Source organism: Paramisgurnus dabryanus, chromosome 20 (assembly GCF_030506205.2).
Source record: "Paramisgurnus dabryanus chromosome 20, PD_genome_1.1, whole genome shotgun sequence".
NCBI lineage: Eukaryota > Metazoa > Chordata > Actinopteri > Cypriniformes > Cobitidae > Paramisgurnus > Paramisgurnus dabryanus.
The window spans coordinates 16,242,926-16,267,212 of record NC_133356.1 but is presented as its reverse complement, the minus strand read 5'-3'; the positions used below and the strand labels follow the sequence as shown (position 1 = coordinate 16,267,212).

Here is a 24,287-nt window from a genome sequence, read left to right as displayed (position 1 = left end):
CGGTAACAGATCTCTAAATATTCCCACTACAGATTCTGAGTTGGTGAATGCAGACTTCGCCATTGCACAATCAATGAATTCAATTGTATAATCTGTACTTGTGAGCGTGTTTTTATGATATCTCCCCGCCAATATCAGACATATGTTCAACTTCATGCTGCACTGCGCAGACCAATCAGCATATGAGATCAAAGTATCACAATATCAAAAAATGAATTCAAACACACTTTTTCTAAGGTCTTAAGTTACACAATCAGGTATAAAATGATGTAAGAGTGTTAAACACCTCTCAAGATAAGTACAAAACGTTTTTATTAAACATTTTGTCAAAACTTACAAAATTATAAGTTATACAATTGAGTTTTATTGTATGACAGGTTTGGAGTGTAGCCTAAAAATTGCAGTAGCTGCAGACACAAACATGTAACTTTGAAGTAGGCTTATATTTCTCACTTTCAAGTGTGTTATTACTGTACTGTTTGCCTTTGTAGGGTGGTGTAATATGCTTCTGAAGCCAAAACAAACTTTCTTCACTTCAAAGAATGGAAAAACATGCCATCTACTGTATCGCCACTGAGAAACTGCTCAACATGGATTTAAAATGTATTGCTACTTCAGGACCCTATAATTGCCAGAAAAATAATAAATAGGGAAGCACTTTAAATAATCATGAGTATGTGTTTCAGTTGTTACAGCAAAATTCCAAGTTGTCTGTATAAGTTTGCATACAGTTTAACTTTAAACTTGAATATTTATTGTCATGGAAACTTATATTGGTGGTGTGTAACTTCTGAATGTCTGAAAAAGGTGTGACCAGACTTCCATAGTAGGAATAAAAAGTGAACTATCCCTTTAATGGTTTGTAAGGGGACTAAAACATGGAGCTCTTGTGTTCCTTATTCTGGGAAAAGCATGGAAACACAGCATCAAGCTTTTCATTTATTAATCATCTCCTCTTTACAGGTGCTATATTTAAAACACAAGTAAGACAGAGTAATTGCAGCACAGTGCCTCACCATCTTACATATTATGCCAAGTTTCTGCATCTGTTTCTCCTCTCAGTCCTCACTAGACCAAAGGAATAGTTCACCTACCGTATATAAAATTAGCATTTACTCATCCTCATGTAATTCCAAACCTGTATGATTTTCTTGACAGCCCTTAATTACCATTCAATTTCATTGCATCATGGTTAAGTAGAGTAAGAGCATTTCTAAAGTTATATAATGTCTAACATATAATTTTTCTAATTTTGTCACAGAGAACAAGAGGTGTGCAGTATGTTGTAATGCTCTTTTGGGAAAATTGATTTTATTCGGCCAGTTACTTTCTCTTTGAAGACCACGCAGGTCCGTGTAATATTTCACTGAAACGGGTCATGTCTTTGACTTTACCAAATGACATTACCAGTTCATTTCTTTATCATTTCTATTTCCATCTGTCCGTCCTACTTGTCTTTTCTCCAGGTGAACTATCTAATTGAAACTCATTAAGGGGCAGCTCCCCCAGCATCCCTTTCTTGTCTGCCGGGCGAATGCTGGTTTCTGCTCCTGCTGGTCCTCTGCCACCTGGTGTCTGTCCTTGACTTTAGTCATGGGGTAATGTATCCTTTCCTAATATAGAGAAACCAAAGACAATAAGGCACTTTTAGAATAGATCCTGGAGTCCCCCAGACGGGTGTCTATTCTTGTTTGTCGTAAATCAGAAAGAAAAGCACTTGCAGTAGTACTATGCCCGCTTTCCAAATCAATAAACGTAGTCTATCCCTTCTGAAGCACCCGTAGTTATATACTTATTATACATACCCGTAGTATATATATATATATATATATATAGTAGTAAATATATATAGTAGTATATATATATATATATATATATATATATATATATATATACTCAGTCAAATGATGGCTGATGGAGCAGTAGGTCTTGTCCCCTAATGTGAAAACACACAGTTGATCTTTTACATGATCTTTTAGATTTGTTGTAGACAGAAGTTGGGTACTTTTACTAAAAAAAGAATACTTTAATGCACTCATTAAGAAACAATAAACAAACTTGACAATGAATAATGTGCTGTTAATGTTGTAATAGTTTGGCAAATTATCAGAGATATTACTCTCAACATTATTATTACAATCAAATTTAACAGGAATAAGGATTAAAAAATATTGGAAATGTCAAAATGAAAAGCTAAATACCACAGCTTTTTTATGTGTAAAGGATGTTATTTATAGTAAAGTTTTATACTAGCACAGAATCCTTACATAATTTGAATCTTATTAAGTGAGACAATAGAGGGATAAACATAACATATAACAAAAAATCAAGAGGAAATCCCAGGGGAAAGAATAATCCCACAACCAGGAGGATTAAGCATCCAGGGAGCCTCATATAACAGAGAGATGTTTATAACCTTGGGTCAGCTACAGCACCTCTCACTAATTTTTAGCATGCTAGACGGTGTCAGTTTCTAAACAAGTGCAAATAACTGCAGTGGCTTAGCCTTGAGAAAGAAGAAATGGGGACAGTCAGAAATTGCATGTGTCTGTGTATGTGAGACGGTAATCCTGGCTATTTAGAAAGAATTATTCCCTCATTTATCCCCTAGATTTTTCTGCATTCATGATTTCAAATCTTGCTGCAGCCATAGCACCTGCTTGTATTCTTTAAACTTTTAACAATAAAGGAACCGAGACTTGAAAAGTATTATAGTTTATTTTAAATCACCTTAATCATAACAGCACATCAAATACAGAAAGGTCAAGATTCAAAACCATGTGAAAACAGACATGCTGATTAGACCTGTTGGATAAAGCATCTGCCAAATGTAAATGTGAGATTGAAAATGTTGAGGAAGTACTTTGTTTTTTTTTACTATATTGATGTTTTTCCAGTCATGCCCCATCAACATTACAATCCTGCACAATAATGAAGAACATCAAAAGTTTTAAGAAATGGAGGTAAAGCCTCTAATGGTTTATCGGCAGCTAAGTGAAAATATCAGCAGTTATCACACTGTAATAAAAAAATTATTTGCTGCGTTACATTTTCAACTTAGCTACTATTATTTATCTTGACTAGAGATGAGTTGATACAACTTATTAAATAAAGTTGAAAAAAGTCAGTAAGTAGTAGTAAGTAGTAAGAACTCATCTCTTGTCAATATAAATAATAGTTAGTTGAAATGACTTGTAAATCTGAGTTAACAAAAAAAGACTTTTTTACAGTGCACTCTTTTATGAATCACCAGTCAATTCCTCCAGGAAGCATCGGATCAGAAGCGGGTGCTTCCTGAAACCTTTACAAACAACTTCAGAGTTTTCTTTCATCTTTCTCAGTGGGAAACATCTGCTATTGACTTGAAAATATAATGTCAGATGACCATAATACATTGCATGTCTATCAAACGCATAATCTGAATTGGAAATAGAGAGAACTATACTATAACGGTTTACTGCATATTAAGCAGGGGGGCTATCAAACGACATCAAAGACAAATAGAAATAGACTTTCGGCACATTATAGCAGGAATCGATGACATTGATTTAAAGTATTTGTTCTTTTAAATGTCAAAGCACAAAAATGTTAGCCGATTGAACATCAAGCAGGGAGGTCTGTGAATAAAGTAGTTTGGTTTTTATGTGGTGGTTTGATTTCCCCAAGCTGCACAGAATACTTTATGCATAATGACAAAGTGCTGTATATTATTTAAGCTAATAAATTAAAATATTTTAGATGCCTCAATAATAATATTCATATGTGACCTTGCATGCACCTTCAGACAAAAGTCTCAATTATGAGATTTGAAGCATCAGTGTTTGATTTCAGTCTTTAGCTTTACTCAGTCAATATAAAAGATATCAAGGTTATATTTTAACAGAATGTTTTACATTATGCAGGATGGTCTTAGGTAGAAAACTCTAAATCACAAAAAAAAACTTTAGTTGGATTTTTACAGGCAGGGTCATGTAAATGATTCGAGTAAGGTACCTTCAGTGATAGTATGCTTTTGGTAATCTATCTTTATTGTGGTTAGAATATCCTTGACTGGGCTTGTAATTTCTCCCTATGCCCGGTTCTCAGTTCAAGTGTTTGTCTAAACACATTATATCCAGCAAAACGAAGTAAGGTGCCATACAGATTGGCCATACAGATTTGTCCAGCCATTTTGCAGACCATTCTGAAAATCATCTCACATTTCGGGATTTGCTATTATATGAGTGTCTTGTAATTTTTTATTTGCCTCTGGTCCATCTGAATCCCGCAGTTTCACTCAGGGCTGGGCTTGTTTTTATGGCATGGCAAACCTGTTCGTCCTGCCAGCAGCTCCTGTGTCACCGGTTTCCTCAGTGCTAATGGAGATCTGCATCTTACATTGATTTCAATCTTTGGGATGGTCTTACTCACTCAGTCAATAATAAAAATATCAAGGTTATATTTTCACTGAATCTTTAGATGGTCTAGGATGATTTTATGTAATAATATAAAAAATAAGTCACAATTGGTGATATACATTTATTATTCCATTTATCCATATTTATCCTCTTCATATTTATCCGCATCTGTCACATGTCAGTGCTTGACAAAATTGTTTTATGTTTTCATTTATTAAACTAATTCTAGTGAACCATAAAAATAAATTAGTTAAATTGCATAGGTAGTTCAATTAAGTATCATGACATAACTGTCCATATGGAGTCCATATCATTAAGTTATTTAATATGACAACCCTAATGCATGATGTTGCCTCTGGCTTACAACAAAGTTTTCTCCACTTTACACTTGATGCATATATATAATGACATTTTTGCTTTGTGGCAATATTTAATTTTTCAGAATGTGTTTTTGATTCTTGCAGTGAAGTCAATGAATTGAATAAACCTTTTTCCTAGTTAAAACTCTTCATTTGTAGCAATAATCATAGTTTCTCTTTACCTATAACTCTTTTCTTGTTTCTAAAGATTTTTCTTTTCTTCTAGCCAGTGGTTGTATGGGGTATATACTGTAGGGGAGATTTTAACTGAAACCAACCATGTCTGCGAGCTGGCATAGAGATAGACTGATGAGATAGAGAGCAAATGCAAATTTCCTAACTTTGAATCTGGTTTAGGTTATGGGGCTAAAGGCTGACAGTGTGACCATCCGCTGATCAAGGGGTTTTCCATCAAAGATTTCATGGCCGGTTAACAAGAACAGATGACTTGAAAGGTATCATCCTAGTGAGTCATGTCAGATCCACCTATGGCATCTTCAACAATAACAGTCCCCATAAAACACAAGCAACATTTACATAGTCATTCTGCCTGCTGTATTCAAACCTTTGTAAATGCATATCAAAGAACCAACTGTGGTGATCAAAGACAAGGAAAAAATATATTTTATTGATAAACAATTACTACACCAATGGATATAGAACATCAAGACAATATGAGACTAATAGCACATCAAAAGACCAACTGAATTACACACAGATTCATACCAGGGAAGGAGAGAGAGAGGGAGAGAAACAGGTGAAGCACAGATCACAAGCTAGAGATGAAAGGTTTGTAACGGTGGGGGGGGGGCGTCTAAAAGGACCGGTGTGACATGGACTCTGTAAACTGTGAATAAACAGCTTACCTTGTTTTAATCCAGCATCCTCTGCACATATCGGTTAAAATAACAAACATATTTTCACTCTCTGTTGATCTGACTCAGTCTCTTTGGAGATGCAAATAGATTGGAAAAGCCCCAAACTCTACCACACCCACTAACTCCAAATCATTTGACCCATCCCATATGAGACTGTCTTTCAGCTGCAGCAGTAGAGAAATATTAAACCATATCAATCAATACCTGCTGCCTAGGGTTGCCATCCCTACAGTAAAATATGTTTATATTCAGTCCCAGATTTAACGAGCAATGATGCGTCCCGTATTGGACTAATCAAATAATTTATTTTTCCATGTTTTCAGACCTCATTTGGTAAACACATAATTATACACTCTTAAAAAAAATCTTTGTTGCACTTAAATGTTTTAGTTGAATAAACTTGAATTTGCAACTTTCTTGACTAGTGAGGAGTTGCTATAAATTATAAAAATAAAGTTGGAATAACTTCAAAAGCAAATTCAACTTTATTTTTTTTATAATTTATAGCAACTACTACTACTATAGTCAAAAATAATTGTACATTTAAGTTGATTAAGTTACTTTTTTACAATGCAATGAGACATCATTAGAATGGTATTTAATAAATATATCTCTAATTTATAAATATATTAAATTAATATTTGATTAATATTAATGTAATTAATAATTACTATTTATAAAATGTTCATTCATATATTAACATTTTTAATATATTTGTTCATTCATATATTAACATTATATATATATATATATATATATATATATATATATATATATATATATATATATATATATATATATATATATATATAAATCCTGTCCTATGCAATTTGTGATATTTTAAAAGTTTTACATAAAATCTACTACTTATAAAGTTGTGTTGAATAAATTGGGAGGGGAAAAGCTGGGTGTCTGGGCGTATATAAGTGTCCCTTATTTTGCAACACTGAAAGTGGCAACCCTGCTGGACCAAAATCCAGTTTAATCCAATGGGCTCATCACACACACTCCGTTTCTGACCATAAAATCTGCATTGTTGTCCTGGCAATGGCTTTAGGCACATAAGCCATGCAGTTGGAGACTCAGTTGCTGACATAGTGCTGGATAAAACAGAGCTCAATATTTGACAGAAGTAACACAGCGCTTCAAGCTACTGTCAGTCCCCTGCAGTGTTTTACATTTTTTCTGAAGGAATCAAAATTTGGTTATAAATAAAAGCATGTCTTCGCAATGTAAGCCATTTGCAAGTTTATAAAATGTCTAATATAAATGCAAAACTTTAGTTTGCAGCAGTGTGTTTTGAGGGTTTATTATGTTGAGCCAAACCCAGAAATCATGCTTATAGTGCATGCTAAGAAAATTCTGACCACCTGCCCAAATTATTTTTGTACAGAAAACTGCTCGCTAGTTGAGTTTTTTTATAAAGTGTAACTGTAGCTCAGTTTGTGAAGCATTGTGCTAGCGATGCAAAGGTCATGGGTTCAAACAGGCTGAGGTGTTTCAAACCATAATATGTATAAAACCAACTGCTGGGTTTAAAGTAACCTATTCTAGATTTTCCGAACCCAAATTGCTGGGTTGTTTCTAGGTCAATTTAACCCAATGTTTTGATGACCCAAATATTTTTAGAGTGCAGTACACACTGAAAAACATGTAGCATATAAATTAAATGCAGCAGAATGCATAAATTTAAAGTCTGCCAAATGCATAAATGCAAATGCACATGGGGCCTGAATGCACTGCAATGTCTTCATTTAAAGTGTTTTCTCCACACAGTACTTAAAAATCTATTCATGTTATATATCCATTCAGTGCACACATGAAATGTATCCACCAGCATCATGCTACCAACAGAGGGAGGCGATGAGCACACGGTTTTGTTTGTCAAAAATCAGACCATAGCTCCTCCTTTTAAACCATCAACAACTGCCCCCATTGTTCTTTTCCACCTATCTCTCTTTCAATGCATGAACTTCATGATAGTACACCATTACAACAGCTGCGTTTCATCTCACTGTACGTTGCTTTCCAGTTTCTCTCTCTCTCCTCACTGGAATCACTTCCTTACTTTTACCCCTCCCTCCCTCACTCTCTCTCTCTTTCTCTCCTCCTCCTCCTTTACATCCTCAATCTCTCAGCAGCAGTTTGTGTCCTGAGAGAACTGGCACCAAACTGACGCATCCATGGGTCGCGCGCAGCATCTTTATGTCTTTACGTTACAATTTGAAGTCATTCAAATATTAACAGCATCGATCCGCAGTGCGAACGAGTGAAATCGTTTCAATTTTTAGCTTTAAACTCTCCCAGCCAGTGGCAGTATCACGATATCGTTTTATATTTGTGAATCGTAATCATAGCGTCGAGTTATAGCGATGGATGGAGATACTTGTGTTCGCGTCTGGACTCGACCAATGCAAGTGATGCTCCAGGAGAAGAAGATCAAAGCGCGGAGGAAAAAGCGCAAGGAGTTGTTCGGGGGACAGATGTGCTTCATGGGTCTGATGCTGCTCGCCGTGTCCGGCTTGTCCAGTTTGGTCGAGAATTCCGGTGAGTTTCGGTTCAGGATTTGTCAGGAATGTGTGTTTGGAAAGGCGGAGGGGTTAATAAAGTTTTACCCGCGTTTTGAACTGTTATCACGGAGAATCATCCTTGCGCTCTTCGCGTAGACTTTATAGTGAATTATTCCCAGACTCTTAGTTGTTTTGTACGAGAATCACACTTGCACTGTGTAATAGCGTATTGTGTGCAAGACAAAGTTAGTTTTGTAAGGTTCTGTTTATGTAAATGCAGTCATATAAAAACAAGAAATTATGTAAGCATGATTCTTTAAAACTTGAGAGTATGCTTGTCTAGATAGACAAGGGAAAGTTTTGCTGAAGCAACCAAACATATACAATACAAACATGTAGTACAATAAATAATTTAAACTTGTAAATAATACTTTGTCAATATGCTTTTATCTAAACTGTTAATTTAGTATTTTCATACTCAGTTCAGTGTTTTATAGGTAAATAATGCTGACACTCATAAGTGTTTTACTGTGAACATGATGTTCAATTTTATCTGAAGTGCAAATTTTATTTAGTTGGGCTCTCTGTTCATTTTCAGAGTAACTGCGGTCATGTTAGTGTATAGCCGTGATGTTGATATACAGTGAAAGGTTTTGAACATCTGTCTTTAATAACAGGCTGATCTGTCGCAGGGCAGTTTTTCCCAACAGTGCTGCTGAAGTTTGTGTTTGGATCCAGAAAATATAGGCTTGTAGTATCAATGTTCAAAAAACTGAATTGCATTCAACACCACAGCAAAAAGATTGCATGAAACCATTGGTGAAGAGCATGTTTCTATTGTAAAAACACCACATGAGATAAATCATTAGGTTTGAACACAAATTATACACGAATTGTCCGTCTTGTGGCTGACTTGTCATAATGTTTCTCAATAATCTGTTTATGAATTAAAGTTAAGAACGATTTGTCAGTTTTTTCAGTGATGAGAGACTGCATTCACTAGCAGTGTCTAACAATCCACTTAGTTGTTAACAGTCATATGTCCCATTCGCTTTATTTTTATGTTATATGTGGCATTAGGCATTAGTCCTGAGTGTTTACTATGTTTGGCAAATATAAAAATTCATATCAAAGCATTCTTATCATGTCCGCTCCCTAATGTGTGATACAACACATTCTGATTCAGTCCGCAGATAGTCCATCTAGGCATGGGCCGATTACCGGTTTCAAGGTATACCGAGGTTTAAAACAGTCAAGGTTTCAAAACCACTAAAATGTTCTGTGATACCGTCTCCAAGGTATGAGCTGTGTTTATACAAAATTCATTAAATCATGAAGTCATGTGATTGATTTGATGTTTACATTTAATATATATTACGAAAATATTATATATGTTTTGAAAGCATATTATAATTTAAAGGCTTTATTGTACCTGGCATTTGAAAATAACACATTTTAGTGTTGCAATGGCAATACCGCAACACCATGAAACCGTGGTATTTTTGCTAAAGGTTATCATACCGCCAGAATCTTATACCGGCCCATGCCTAAGTCCATCTGGTCATTTCTGTGCAAAAATAATTACTCTCTATATTAATCTTACAGTTTTACGCATCCCTTTAAAAGCCATTAAGTATGCATGCATCTGTCATTGGTGCGCTCACATTACCTTGACATCACACAAAACAAAACGCATTCCCATACTGTATAATGCCTGCATGTTCACTTAGGATCATCATATTTTAAGATAATCTTGTTGTATAACCATCTTAATAACCATGGTCATAAATGCTGTTGGATGACATAGATATGGCCATATATTTTCCATTTTATAGAAGTTAATCTTTTGCAGTTATTATGCAAGAAAAGTAAGGTGGAGAAAGGGGGTAGAGATGGATGGGGAGAGAGATAATGCTTCGTTCCAAAACCTAGTGAGCTACCTACGGAGGACTACATTATGCACAGAACATAATGTCCACACTTGATATAATGTACATTCATTAGCTCTTTTCACACATACAGTCTTTACTTGTAAATTATCATTTAGGTCCGTCATCATGTGTGATAAAATCAGTAAATTGGTACTGGCAATTTTCCACTGTGAGAAGTTTTAACATTACCAGTAAATGACTGGAATGGTGCTTTGTGTAAACAATTACGGGTATAAGCATGTACACGGTAGAACGCACTGACTTAGCATTCTGACGCAGAACATGTGTTTTCACTGTTTAGAGAAGTTGAAGAAAAAGTTCAGTAGTTCCCTTTGAAGTCATCTAATATAATGTTGTCGGGTCAAAAACTGCATGAAAGTTGGAGATGAACAACAGCAGTTCAAACAACATATAAAAGTGAATTTCGAAATGGCAGCACATCGATAACTTTGATTTCCATTGGTTCTTGTGACTATATATATCATATAATAAACAAGAATTTCTAGTTATTGTATGGTAGTTTACCAGGATTGTTGTTTAAAAATAGCAATTGACATACATGGCTGATTTAAATGTATATATTAGGGCAAATAGTAAATCTTCACCCCCACACACTCGGTGTGTCATTTTACATAACACATCTGTAAACTCCTCAGTTGTCCCCAGTGCTTTTTTAAAATGAAGAGATGTTTAGGTTAATAAGATTCCATTATGGTTTGGGATGTTTCCTAAAGAGGCACCTGTTTATATGTGCAGCGAGGTAGCACGCTATGTTTTAAAATAGAGCTTACGGCAGATAGCGAGATGCTGATATAAATTGACTGTTTTGTCAGTCACTGCCTGCCCCTGACAGACATGCTGCCTGCATCTGGGCCTGCCAGCTTTCCCACAGTAGTCCAGCAGCCCAGCCTCTGAGTTTTTTATTGTTTTTCTGAGGTTATTTGCTTTGAAGCGCTTTGTTCTTTATTTATATATATTTTTTACGTTATTTCAGTGGTTTCTTTTCATCATTTCTCCCAATTCTCTTCTCAATTATCTGTGTTTCTTACTAGCAATATGTCTGTTTGACATCAATTATTGTTCCAGATGCTCCCAGGTACATCCTGTTAACACACGCTGTCATCCGGAAGATGGACAGAGAGAAAATAAGTGAAAGTGTAAAACATGGATAATGTGTTAGTTTTCTGCTTAGCTGATTTATTGATTTGCAAGTAAAAAGCATTTTTGATAGACATCAGGTTATTTGTGAACACACCCACTGACCATTATAAAATGTGCTCATTCACACTTAATTTTGGGTGGGGTCTTGGGACTTGAATGTTTCCAGCACTAATGGAAAATTAATGAAAACCCAATGATATGTGTTGAATACTTCATTACTTCAGTATGTAAAATTCTTACTTCAAATATGAACTTGTTACTGTACAACCGAGACTGTCCTCCAAAAATAACAACCTCATAGGTCGTTTGTGCAAGCACCATATTACGACATAAAGTGACGTATTAAGGGATTCGTGTCCTCTAGCGGCAGTAGCTTATACAACTTGTTGTTAAGTTTTAAGGTATTTGCATTATATATCAGATTAGAAACATTTAATTTTATGAATTTGTAAGTGTAGAAACGATTTCATAAACATTTATGGTTTTAATAATTTATTTTGGAGCATCTAACCCCACCTTCACCCTAACCTTAAACCCAACCACTAATCAATCATATAAAACACAACACGCAAGTACAGTCACGGGTATTTATTGCATAAATGGTATAAAAGTATTACAAACCATTCACGTTGCAAACCTGAAGCCATACGATTACTTTATATGAAGAACTCTGTGATCAAAACGCACAGTCAGATCTCATTCAAACATAAACCAGCATGACATAGTCAGTCACAAGAGCCAATAGCGCTTCACATTCTTAGCTAAAGTAATGATGCAATCGGTCACAAGACACACGAGAGCCAATGCCTTTTCACAATCATAGATGACGCATCATCACTTCTTCTAACGCCAGTTTTTGAATCAGTAACACCGGATCTGATATGACCAGCGGTTTGTCATCACTTTTTCATTTTTTCTTTAAAAAAAGTACACTTGGAATATTTAAATTACATTTTTAAAAAGTTGTGACTGTTTTGTATGCTGTGTTATGTATATCATATAATAATTAAATGTGTTTGTTATTTGCCCTAAATGCCTGAATAGTGTAATGTGTAATAAAATACAATTAATCCTGGCGGTTTAAATTGAAAATCTTATCACAGTACATGTCATCATAGCAAAATTATACCCCGAAATATAATTTCATACCCTAATATATTAAGTTTCACCTGCTGCCGTTAGAGGCGCTAATTTAGTAAATGCATCTATTGGTCGTATTTGGGGAAATGGACAAACTAGCAAAGCAATTGTATGGGTTGAAGAATAAGTTGGTACAACCAAATTGTCAATGCTTTGTGACCAAATCTTTATATTTGAAACGCTTGCTTGAAATGTACCTGTGCTGCTGTATCTTTCAAATAAATGCATTAAATTTAAGCCACAGGACACTCTAGTAGTGCCCTAATGAAGTCTAATGTTTGAGAAAATCTGTTTATATGAGATTTTGAGATTTGTCAGGTTTCTCGCAGGCACTGATGTCACCACTTATAGTCACCTTGTAATTCAAAATGCTGGCAGGAAATCATGTTCATGTCTGCAGAACATGTAAATGAAAAAAGTAACCTGTACATTTTCAGTTTTGCAGTTGGAGCAGACTTTTAAGCATTACTTTACTTTCATTTACATGGGTGACGTTTATCTGTTACACACGGAGAAATGCGCACATGAACAAAAAAACCAGCACAGTCATATGCATGCAACACAAAATCAGGGTAATGGGCTGAAATCTACCTGTGCTGGTCGTCTTTCGCTTTAGCCGTTTATGACTTTTAACCGATATAAGAAAACTATTTCACGCATTACATGACCTAACACGTTGTCACTTTATTAAGCAAAACTGAAATAAAACTTTGAAAATCTCTGTGCATGTAAACGCACTCAGTGATTCTTTATTAGTGATGTATATTCCAACCCTAAACTGGTTCCTGTGGGTACATCCATGGGCTGTTTTATTTTTCCTTTGTTTTATCTATAAAACAAAAAATAAATAAAAAATCACTTTTAATAACAAAAATGACAATACTAAACATTAAATTGGTAAAGAAGCAAATTTCTGACGCGGTGTTGATGAGGACTAGTTGAGACTGGGCAGTGTTGCTATATGACCTTGTTTTAATAGTTTTTTAACTCAAGAACACTTGATATGTAAATGCTTTCTAAAAAAAACCCACATCTGATTCAAGGTCAGGTAACCCCAAATCTTATGCACATCTTTCTTAAGACCAATTAGTCAAGCTATGCACAGTATCCTTCTGAACACTGGCAGAAAGTAATTTACTAATCTGTTAAAGCGACATCTAATAACCTGCATGTGGGATTCAGTGGCCAGAGATCTGTAACCAGAGCGCTGTTAACCCACAGATATTTCACACATACTTCAAACGCTTCATTTGTCTGTGCAGTATAGAATTACCATTACAGCACTGATCCATCTCAAGTCATCCATCTGGGACTAGCTTGCTGTCAGACTGGTGGCCCAGCTTGGTGTAAAACTAGCTAAAATAATGAAGTGCTCTGCTGCAAATAGAGACTAGATAAAGAGTGGGCTAGGGTGGATGATAAATGAGGTAGTCAGAAGAGAAAGAGAGAGAGACGGTCAGCATAACAACAGGTAGCCCTATTTTGAGAAACCATGTAAAAATCAACTGAATGCTGGTGTTACAAAATGTGCGACTTTATAAGATCATAATTTTTCTGTAAGGAAATATATAGGCTCATTGTGCCATTGACTAAATGTTTTTGTCAGCTGTTAAAAAATACTGACTCTGTGGTTTCTTTTTGGTTGTTCTGGTGAATAGAGATTGGGATGCTGTTGTCTAGGCACTTTCAACAAAGGCCAGCCTGCTTACACACACCAGACCAACCTCCCTAGTGCCTTCGAGATAGAGATTGAAACATTTCCGAAAGTTATATTTGAGGCCTGCCGCTAAATATATGCAGCACAGACTGTTTTTTCTGCACAGTTGCTGATAAACATTCAGAATTTATCAAAATCATCAAGTTATTTGATAAATTGTGAAGAGCAGATAATGGCTCATCTTTCAAAGCATCACAGTTGGCAATTCTGCTTCTCTTTAAATGCTGATTACAAAATCACAACACAGTCTAAAATTAAAGCAAGACCAAGCCTAAATAGAGGGTGCTGGATATATTTTGAAGGTTTAACAGCATTTAATCCATCTAATAGTGGTAATTTATCCAACTCTTGTTTTTAATATGATAGATGAATGCACACTTTAAATCTTCTCATAATTTTTTGGTGGTCTGTTTATTAAAATATATAATGAGGAGAGGCTTACCAATTTGAACTTACCATTGAAAGCAGTGGCGACTCGTGACTGCTTATCCGAGGGGCGCTAATTCAAAATGTGTTCTGAGTGTCATGTGTGTGGTTCCTTTTTTCAAAATATGTGTTCTGCGCCTCAAGAGATCCTGTGTGCATCCCGTGTTTTGTCAAAATAAGTGCCTGCTGCACTTGTCAAAACCGTTTATGATAAAAGAGACGCTCACGTTCACAAAATACACGCAACACACTCCCTTAACAGTAAACTCTGATTATGCATGAGATAATACGAGTATCTGGCAAACACGAGCGTCTCTTTTATCAAAAACCCTTTAGAGACATATTTTGACAAGACACATGATGCCTACAGAATCACTCGACACGCAGAACACATATTTTGAAAAAAGGAACCACAGACATGACGGGCTACGTACATATTGTGACGAACTTTGTATCGAGCTCCCTCGGAAAAAGAAATCACCGGCTGCCACTGATTGAAAGAGAGAGTCTTTATTGGACAAACTCATGATTGGTTTGTGTGTTCATATTATGCACCATTCAGACCGCCAGCAACTTTCTCTCCTGACGCTTTAAATGAGGTTGTTAGAGACTTCACTCTCACTGGTAGTTGAAAGTTGCTCATGCATTAAGTTAAACTTTTCTCAACTATGTCACGCCCACTTCCCAATCATTGTTGCTTATGACGCACTGTTGCCAAGCTTTCATTGAAATAAATGAAATCATTTCATTTTGTCACTCTTAGTTGCTGGCGGTCTGAACAGGGCTTTAGTGTGTTTGTTTCTTCCTTCCTCAGTCCTCTCTTTTGTAGCATGCTTACTGTCACATGCAACTCCATTCTCAATCCTTTTTACTTTAACGTGCTTTAACATATTTAGTGAGGGTGGGACTTGGTTACATACAGGTACATTACGTAGGAAAATCTGTGGATCTAAAATAGTTTTCCATACCAGAATGTAAAAAAAACCGAAAGGCGGGTTTGTTTAAGCGATGCAAAATATTTGGTTGTTGCTCAACATCATCCAAGCCTGTGTGGTCAATTTAAGTGACATTAGCAAAGATGTTCAAGAGTAACAGATTTGCATAATATTTTGTATTTAAGACCACTGTTTAAATTTGAAATAACATACACTTATGAATCAATCACACAAAGACAGAGTCCATTTTGATTTCATTTTGAGGTCAGTATTATAACAGGAGGGAAAAGATCTCAGTGCTTATTCAGTTCTGTAATTAACGAAAAATATCAGATCCCCCAACAGAACTTCCATAATTAATACAGCGGTTGTACTTTTAGCTAATAGTCTTTCATGGCATGCACAAGACACTTTCGTTTGGGTGGAAGCAGCTTGAGCATATGACGTGGTAAAAAATGATGGAAAATTAAGGGGGGGCTTTTATCTGCAGGCCCCTCCTGGGCCACTCTATATGGCTCTCCCGCAGCGGCCCTCATGTGTAGCATAGGTCATTATTTCAGGGAGGAAGGGGCGCCCTACATACCTTTTCTCTCTCTCTCTCTCTCTCTCTCTCTCTCTCTCTCTCTCTCTCTCTCTCTCTCTCTCTCTCTCTTCTCTCTCTCTCTCTCTCTCTCTCTCTCTCTTCTCTCTCTCTCTCTCTCTCTCTCTCTCTCTCTCTCTCTCTCTCTCTCTCTCTCTCTCTCTCTATATATATATATATATATATATATATATATCCTGCTCTAAATGTCCTTATTAGAAGTGTGATTTATGATGCCCACATTCTCTACCTTCCTTACATTTGTGCTGCAGTAAAAGAGGATCAGGCCCTGTATTGCATCTGTTTATAAAGTTTGCAGAAACCAGGATCATTCTGAGTAAATCAAATGCATTGCACATCTTGGCAGAACACAGCAAGACCACCGAACATCTAGAGAGGCTCTGCCCAGTCAGCAAGTGGACGGATTGCACACAGATGTTTGGAATATTTTAGATGTACGGAGATGAAAACCAGCCACACATTGTAATGTATCGAGGACAATAATGTTATGCGGGCACTGTGAAAGAGTGACCTGCCAAAAATATTACGCGCTGAAAAAATATGTTCTGCATTTTTCAGACATTGCTGATTTTTTTCACAGTGGGGGAGATTAACCATGAGGGTTTAATGTCATCGAGTCTGATCAGCTGTTTGCATTTGGTGCTGCTGAGTTGTATAGTCAGATTGAAAAGCTTCTCTTATGACTAACCCTTGGCTATGTATATTGTGTTAGACTGGATGAGACTAGTTCTAGTGAACTTATATATTGCGGTTCTTGTGTTGTTCCAACTGCTTCTATTGTTTACCTTATTTGTACAAAAGCATCTGCTAAATGACTAAATCTATGATTAACTCTTTGCAGTGGCGGCCCGGTGACTTCTTTTTTCGAGGGCGATCGATGCGAAGTTCATTACGACATGTATGTAGCCCATCATGTGTGTGGTTTGTAATTTTCAAAATATGTGTTCTGCGCATCGAGTGATCCTGTGTGCATCACGTGTCTTGTCAAAATAAGTGCCTGCTGCAGATGCGTCTAAAGGATTTATGATAAAAGAGACGCTCGCGTTTGCCAGATACTCACATAATCTCATGTGTAATCAGAGTTGAGTACTGATAAAGGAGTGCCTTGCATTTATTTTGTGAATGTGAGCATCTCTTTTATCATACATGGTTTTGACGTGTGTGCAGCAGGCACTTATTTTGACAAAACATGTGATGCACATGGGTTACATGACGCAACAAACACATTTTGAAAACGCAAGCAACACGACACTCTGAACATTTATTTTGAATTTGCACCCCTCGGATGAGCAGTCACAAGTCGCCAATGACTCTTTGTCTGTTGCACTTATAGTATTTCAGTGAATGATTGAGGAAAGACTTGGTTGACCTGTATCACCAATGTAGTACATCAGAGCTCTGTCCACAAGGCTAAAGGTCCATTTTGGAGTGATTACCTTTGCATTGTGATTCTTAGTAGTACTGTACACATTGCTAGGAATATTTTCCATGTTGGTTTATATGCAACTGGTGTCTGCTTAATTTATGCAATAGAGCATCTTTGGTTGAACTTTGGAGTCCTTTTAAGAAGTCGTGTCACTGCACCGCCATTTTTGCAACGCCTCCAGGTGTTGGTAAAGTAAGCGGAAAGTCCGTCTCAAAGACGATTTCAATCTTTAATGGTTGATGATTGGCTCTTTTACTGGGAGGCGGGACTAGAGTGGAGATTCTGACCTTTGCGATCTTCCCCATTTATATCAATACAAGTGACACATCTTGTTAATATTCAACCCAGTGTCACGAAATTCCGTACCTATAGTCACGTAAATTTGTGAGTCTTTTCCATGACACTGGCACGTTTTTCCTCCTTTTTGCGTGGACAAGTCACGCATTTCTGTTTACGTGCCACTGTCACGTATTTGTTACTCAACAGTTTTGTCCTATTTTCTTACCATTGTTGCTTCGGTTTAGGGTTAGAATTACATAAAATGACATCCTTACCCAAACCTAACTCTAACCCTAATGCCAGGCGACAATGGTATAAAAATCATAAAATATAAAAAAATAAATCATGATAAAAAGGTATAAACCAATACTTAAAGTGACTTCCTAATGCAAACACCAAATCAAACCCTAAACATCAATGGGGTTAGATTAATGGTTCAATGGTTTGAAAAATGGTTTGAAAAAGGACAAAACAGTTGAGTAACAAATACGTGACAGTGACACGTAAACAGAATGTGTGACATGTTCACGCAAAAAGGCAGAAAAACTCGTCAGGGTCACGGAAAAGACTCACAAATTTATGTGACTATAGGTACATAATTCTGTGATACAGGGTTGTAATATTAAATATCTTTTTATAACGCAGTGCAGTGCAAATTGCTAGTGAGGTTACTGTATGAGAAGGTAGCTCATTGGTTTTCAAATAGGGTTTCTTATTATTCAAATGTGCTTTTCTAAAAGCCAACTATGCTTACGATATTAAAATCCACTGTAAAAGAATAATGAGTTCTAAGCTTTTAATCTTTTAACTGTTTTGAATTTATATAAGCCCTTGTTTGATATTCTGTCTGATTACATAAAGCTAAAGTTGAAACATATTAAAAGGACAGATACTGGTTTGAAACATACAGAGGAATTAAATTCTAAGCTAAGATATATATGTACTTTGTGAGTTAAAGGCCTTTAAAGATCACCTTAATGTAATGTTATTCTGTGTGGTATGCCAAATAGTGCATGGATAAGATGTGTCATGTTTCACAATGTTTATACTTGACCCTGGGTTAGTAATTAATCTTCAATATTCTGGTTTCAAGATTTCACGTTGTAAACCCTGGGTTAATGTTCTTTGCATAATTATAAGGTCAGTAGTGTTGATTGGATGAATACAGATTGTGTTGAGCACTCAACCCATTTTAATAGCTGCTTGTGCATCTATGAAAATGTCACCATGTAAATCCACTGCGACTCCATCATCTGAAACGTATGCAGTAGAAGCAAAATCTAATAACACAATCTCTTCCTAACCTCACAGTTAATGTATTCAATGTCAGTGTTTGTTCATTTTTAAATTTATCCCAGTCAGATGATAAACCTACTAGGGATGTTCATTTCAGTTAATTTTCCCGAACGACTATAGCATCTTGTTTACCGAACATTAACCGTTAACTGATCAGATTTTAATATTAAATTGTCATTGAGTAAAAATATAGTTGACGGTTGGCTGTGACCCGGTGAAAACATTTCAGACATTTTATTTAATTTGACTGTGCAACAGCAGCAACAGATCAACAACAGAACCAGGATTCATATATTATCAAATTTCACGCAACATTACACCCTCAGTCCAGAGGATTAATATCCAAAGAGGGCAGATTGTTTCTTTTTCATCTACCGCAGTAGCCATTTTTTAAAGTATGACACTTTTCAAAAAGTTTTGCTTTTGCGTCTTTTTTCTCTGTTTGTGCAAAAGAGATATGTTTATTTCAAAGGTCTAGGACAGAGGCAGTGCAATGATGTCTGTTAGTAGAAACACCCCTTAATGCTGATTGGCTACAGGTGTGTTTTGATACTCGGTCTGACTCCCTTTTCCAAAGTGTTTTTCAAAAATCATGCACCCTGCCTTTAAGGATAGAAAAGTGGCGAAATGTCTGTTGGCACATGTTGACACCAATTTTTTAAAGCCTATGGTTAACACGCACCCTGCGTTTACAATTAGTTTTCTTTTTTTCTTTTTTTTCTTTGGCTTTTCATAAACAGGGAAACATTAACAAACACAACATGTTCAATTATAAGTGTCAGAAACAAACCTTACCTCCACCCTCTTTCATAGATGTTATAAGTACAAGTCATACTGATTATATTCGGAAGGAAAAAAATAAATAAATGAAATAATAATAAAAAATATATATATTTAAATAGAAAATATAAAAAATGAGTGTATGACTGACTGCGTAAATACATGGATATTTAAACATAGGAGGAAAGAGATATAAAGAGATATAAAATGACTTTGATAATGTATACAAATGTTATATACCTATGCATATATCATTCATGAATATACTCCTACATTTAAAAAAACACTGCATATACCTACATAATTATACATGTATGCGCCTTACATACATTTACACACCCCATATATCCATACAAACACATTTATAATTATACACCTGCATGGCCACGCATACTCATACCATATGCATCCTATTCATAACAACCCACATACATTATGCTCATGCGAGTCAATAAAAAGGTTAACAGTGGGAGAAAAAAAAACTTAAAAATACAAATGACACTTAACTACTTAACATTAATGGGTTAACCAGTCAATATGAGCATCCCTAGAACCTACACAGTGTTTTTGTTTCTATTCAAAGTGGATAAATATTTAATGAAATATTAATCACATATTTGTTGTCTGTTAAAGAGCCTTATTAGCTTTCAGGGGTAAACAGTGTGAAAAGTAGAGTTTTTATTGTTGATATTAAAAGTTGAAAAAATGATGTAATCAAAACAATCAGACAGATATGATTGATTTATTAAGAAGTTAATCTTTGGTTAACTTATGATTCACATTCTTTTTGTAATCTTAGTAACTTTAAAGGTGCCATAGAATAAGAAACTGTATGAATAATAAAAGTTCTGTACATGGTAATGACATATCGTGAGCCTCAAACACAATTGTTTCCTCACTCTTATGTAAACCTTGTTCATGCAAAAGACAGCTGGAAAACAGGTCAATCTCATCCTTGTGTAATTAATGTTGTTGTGTACATCACGACTGTGACGTTACAGTTGTGATACAGTATATGCAACAACATTAAATTACACATTAAATTAATTACAAAGTTGTTAAAATGCTAAAAACAAAGTTGTGACTGCTGAGTTAGCACTATATGCTAGTTAATATAGTAATATATAGGCCCACGTTAGGCCTGTCACGACTACTTTTCATAGGTCGGTTAATTATCCCAGAAATAATGGTAATAGTTGATAGTATTGTCTTTTTAAGACCATTTTATGTCACTGATTAGATATGACAATAAAATAGCATAGTTATCCAAGAACATCCTTTCTAAGAACACAACTTTGAAACATTAAAATAAAAATATTAAATATTAATATAAAACTGGAATATAAAAAAATAAAAGAATATTCTAAATATTTAAAATATAAATATTATAAAATATGCATTTCAATTTTAAACAGCTAATAGATTGTTCAGTGTAAATCTCAGCTTCACAGGGTTAATTGTTTTAGACGAGTGTTACTCTGATTGGATTTGGATCAGTGAGTATGTGCCATTACGCGTGCAGTCACGTTTATAATAGCAATACCTCAGATCAAAATACTAGATGTTATGGTTATGTTTCAGATGACTTTTAATTTGTATAGCTCTTTTCATTGAACAGAATAGTGATGCTGGCTTGTTTACATTAATTTGCTCTCCTCACGTTGGAGATGCGGGTTGTAACTTAAATAAAATCCAATTCCAGTCGGATGTCTTCTTTCAAACATATGTATTCAACAGAAAAACATAAAATTTGAGCTTAAGTAGCTTTCTATTGGCCTGTCACTGTCCGCTCCCTATCTCTGTGTGCGCAAGCACATGTGGACCCTGAGCTGCGCATTCCACTCTCCCACGACAGACAGATATAACAGAGGCAATCCCGATTGGCTAAAATGCGAATGATATAAATTTTTTGCAGCAAATACACATGTAAACATTATGGTAATATATCGTCTCTCAAAAAACTACAGATGTCATGTATCGCTTGATAGTCATTATTGCGACAGGCCTAGCCCACGTGATCAAATCGCCTTTGCGCGCATTTTGGCAACGGAAGTGATGTTGTTCCCCAGTGGTTCTATCTCATAAAGTTTACGGTTTCCCAGCATCAAAATGACTGGTTGTTGCATTTGGTTGCACTAATAATATACTAATATAGGTATATATGTTTCCGGCCACTTTATAAAAGGGGTCTATATGTAGTAAAAGGGTCTATATGTTAGGGTTTAGGCTGAAGTTCTACTACAGCTATGGTTTGCAGGTCCATCCTGAAAAAATGCACATAAACTTACCACCCAGAACATTTTTTAACCATCTCAATTGGTTTGTTCCTACATCAGTGCCCTTTGTTTTGCCTCAAAATGCACACATTTCAATATATTCAGTAAGGCATGTTTGTTAAAACTATATATTATATAAGTATATGTTATATTTCCTAATAACAGTAAGGTCTAGTCCTGGTTTAAGCTAATCCTTGTCCGGGAAACTGCCCTATAAGGTCTGTTTACTAATGTTTAGGCTGCCTAAAAATATCCATATATCTTTATAAATATTTATTCCAGCAGTGTACATTACTGTAAACATTTTTATTTTCATGACTTGTGTATCTGAAAAGGTATTCGACAAAAGAATACAAAATATTTTACTGCATGTACAATGCTGAATAAGTGTGAGGGCGTGGGATGTTCCAGTAACTTTCACTCCCACAGGGTTACCCTGAGCCTAAGTCTGGTCCTGGTCTTTTGAAGATTGATTGATAGAGATGATGCTCTTGTCCAGTTCTTCAGTCTGATAGCAGACACACACAGCAGGAGTCACACCGCCAGCAGTCACTAATGAGACTATTAATGGCTTGTCATGTGTATAAAATACCCATTACAGACATGCAAGCATTGACTGTAAATATAACCAAAAAAGATCTCCTTTTAACATAATAGTTTGATTATTATGTTGCATAAAATCAGAATTGAGGCCTTTTTAACATCTAGATATCAAAGAGATGAAATAGAGAGAGCAACTGAAGAATTTTGCTTTAAGTTTCCTGCTTCTCAGACAGACAAGTCATAAAAAAATCCATCAGAATTATCACCTGTCCTTGTTGTTTAAGTTCACAAATATTATCTTAAATCCATAGCTTAAAATATAGAATATGTGTTTCTTTATTTGTGATGCAAACAGATGTGTGGTATTGAACTTTTCATGTTTGGGAGTGTTTAACTTTAATGTTTCATAATTAATTTATTATTATTCTGCCTGAACAAGCAAATATGAACAATAGAGGATTACAAAATACAATTATATTTAAAATATAAATAAAAACTAAACTAAATTAAACTTAAAACTCTGCACTGAAATGCTCACCTGAATTAAACTTTAGACATATGACTATTTGTTACACCACTGGTTCTCTAATTTTTTCAGCGTACAGCTCCCCTTGTGTATGGTGCATTCCATCGCGCCTCCCCCCCCATAAAGAAATGTTATGACAAATTTGTTCTAAAACTTAACATTTTAATTTAACAAAACCTATTAAATTATAAAAAGTAGTGCTGTTGGTTAGTAGCCATATTTTCTTAGGTTTAATTACACAGAATTTGTGACAAATTCCATAAGACTCCATAAAATTTCATATGACTGGGGCCCCCCTGGCACCATCTCACAGCCCCCCTGGTTGTTACACAACCCGTGCTCTTCTACCTGTAGTATTCAACTTTGAGCAGCGCTGCGTAGACCAATCAGCGCATGACATCAAAATATTTGCAAGAGCGCTTCAAGACCAGTGCTTACTACACAAACACAAGCAGTATAACCAAACAATAAAATCTTCTAAGAAATCCTACATTATTATTATTTGTAGATGTTTTATTTACTTCAAGCAAAAGCACATCTTTTAAAAGAAATAGTTCACCCAAAGAGGTAACGGTAATCAGGGGCGTCATGCACCAATTTTTTTAAGGGGGCACAGTGTGCACAGTTCACAGAAATTTGTGCATACACAGACATCAAACGAAATATATGATAGAGCTTTCAGTCTTCTCCATGACACTTACATTTCTAACAATCTGAGCACCCCTGCCTTCATGCAAAAACCTCCAAAATAAAAGTTTATTTACGTTTCTTAAATGACTTGTTTAATTGTGTCATTAATGCATTTTGCACAGCAACTGCATTATCCTATGAAATTAATGTAATTTTAAATCCATAAAGTATATAAACAACGAAAATGACATAAGCTTTAGCCATGTGATTGATTTTAATGTTCAATAATGATTTAAAAAAATATAGATAAAAATAGATAAAATTATTAGAGGAACGGATTTTTGCATTAAATTTTACCTCATATGTGAGCATGTGTGATTCTGCTCCCCCGTGAACTCTGGCGAACTTGATGATTCTAGAAATCTCTACTTATATAGAGTCGAGACGGTCACATTTTAAACCATACATTTTCTACA

At 35.5% G+C, this 24,287-nt stretch overlaps 1 protein-coding gene across 1 annotated transcript in view; it reads left to right on the top strand.

Moving 5' to 3' along the window:
* The first annotated feature begins 7,606 nt into the window (after positions 1 to 7,606).
* slc24a3 (solute carrier family 24 member 3) overlaps positions 7,607 to 24,287 on the top strand; it is a 76,382-nt gene continuing 59,701 nt past the window's right edge. The window contains exon 1 of the mRNA XM_065296694.2: positions 7,607 to 8,181. Coding sequence (XP_065152766.1) covers positions 8,007 to 8,181 — 175 coding nt within the window. The 5' untranslated portion in view covers positions 7,607 to 8,006. The remainder of the gene's footprint in view (positions 8,182 to 24,287) is intronic.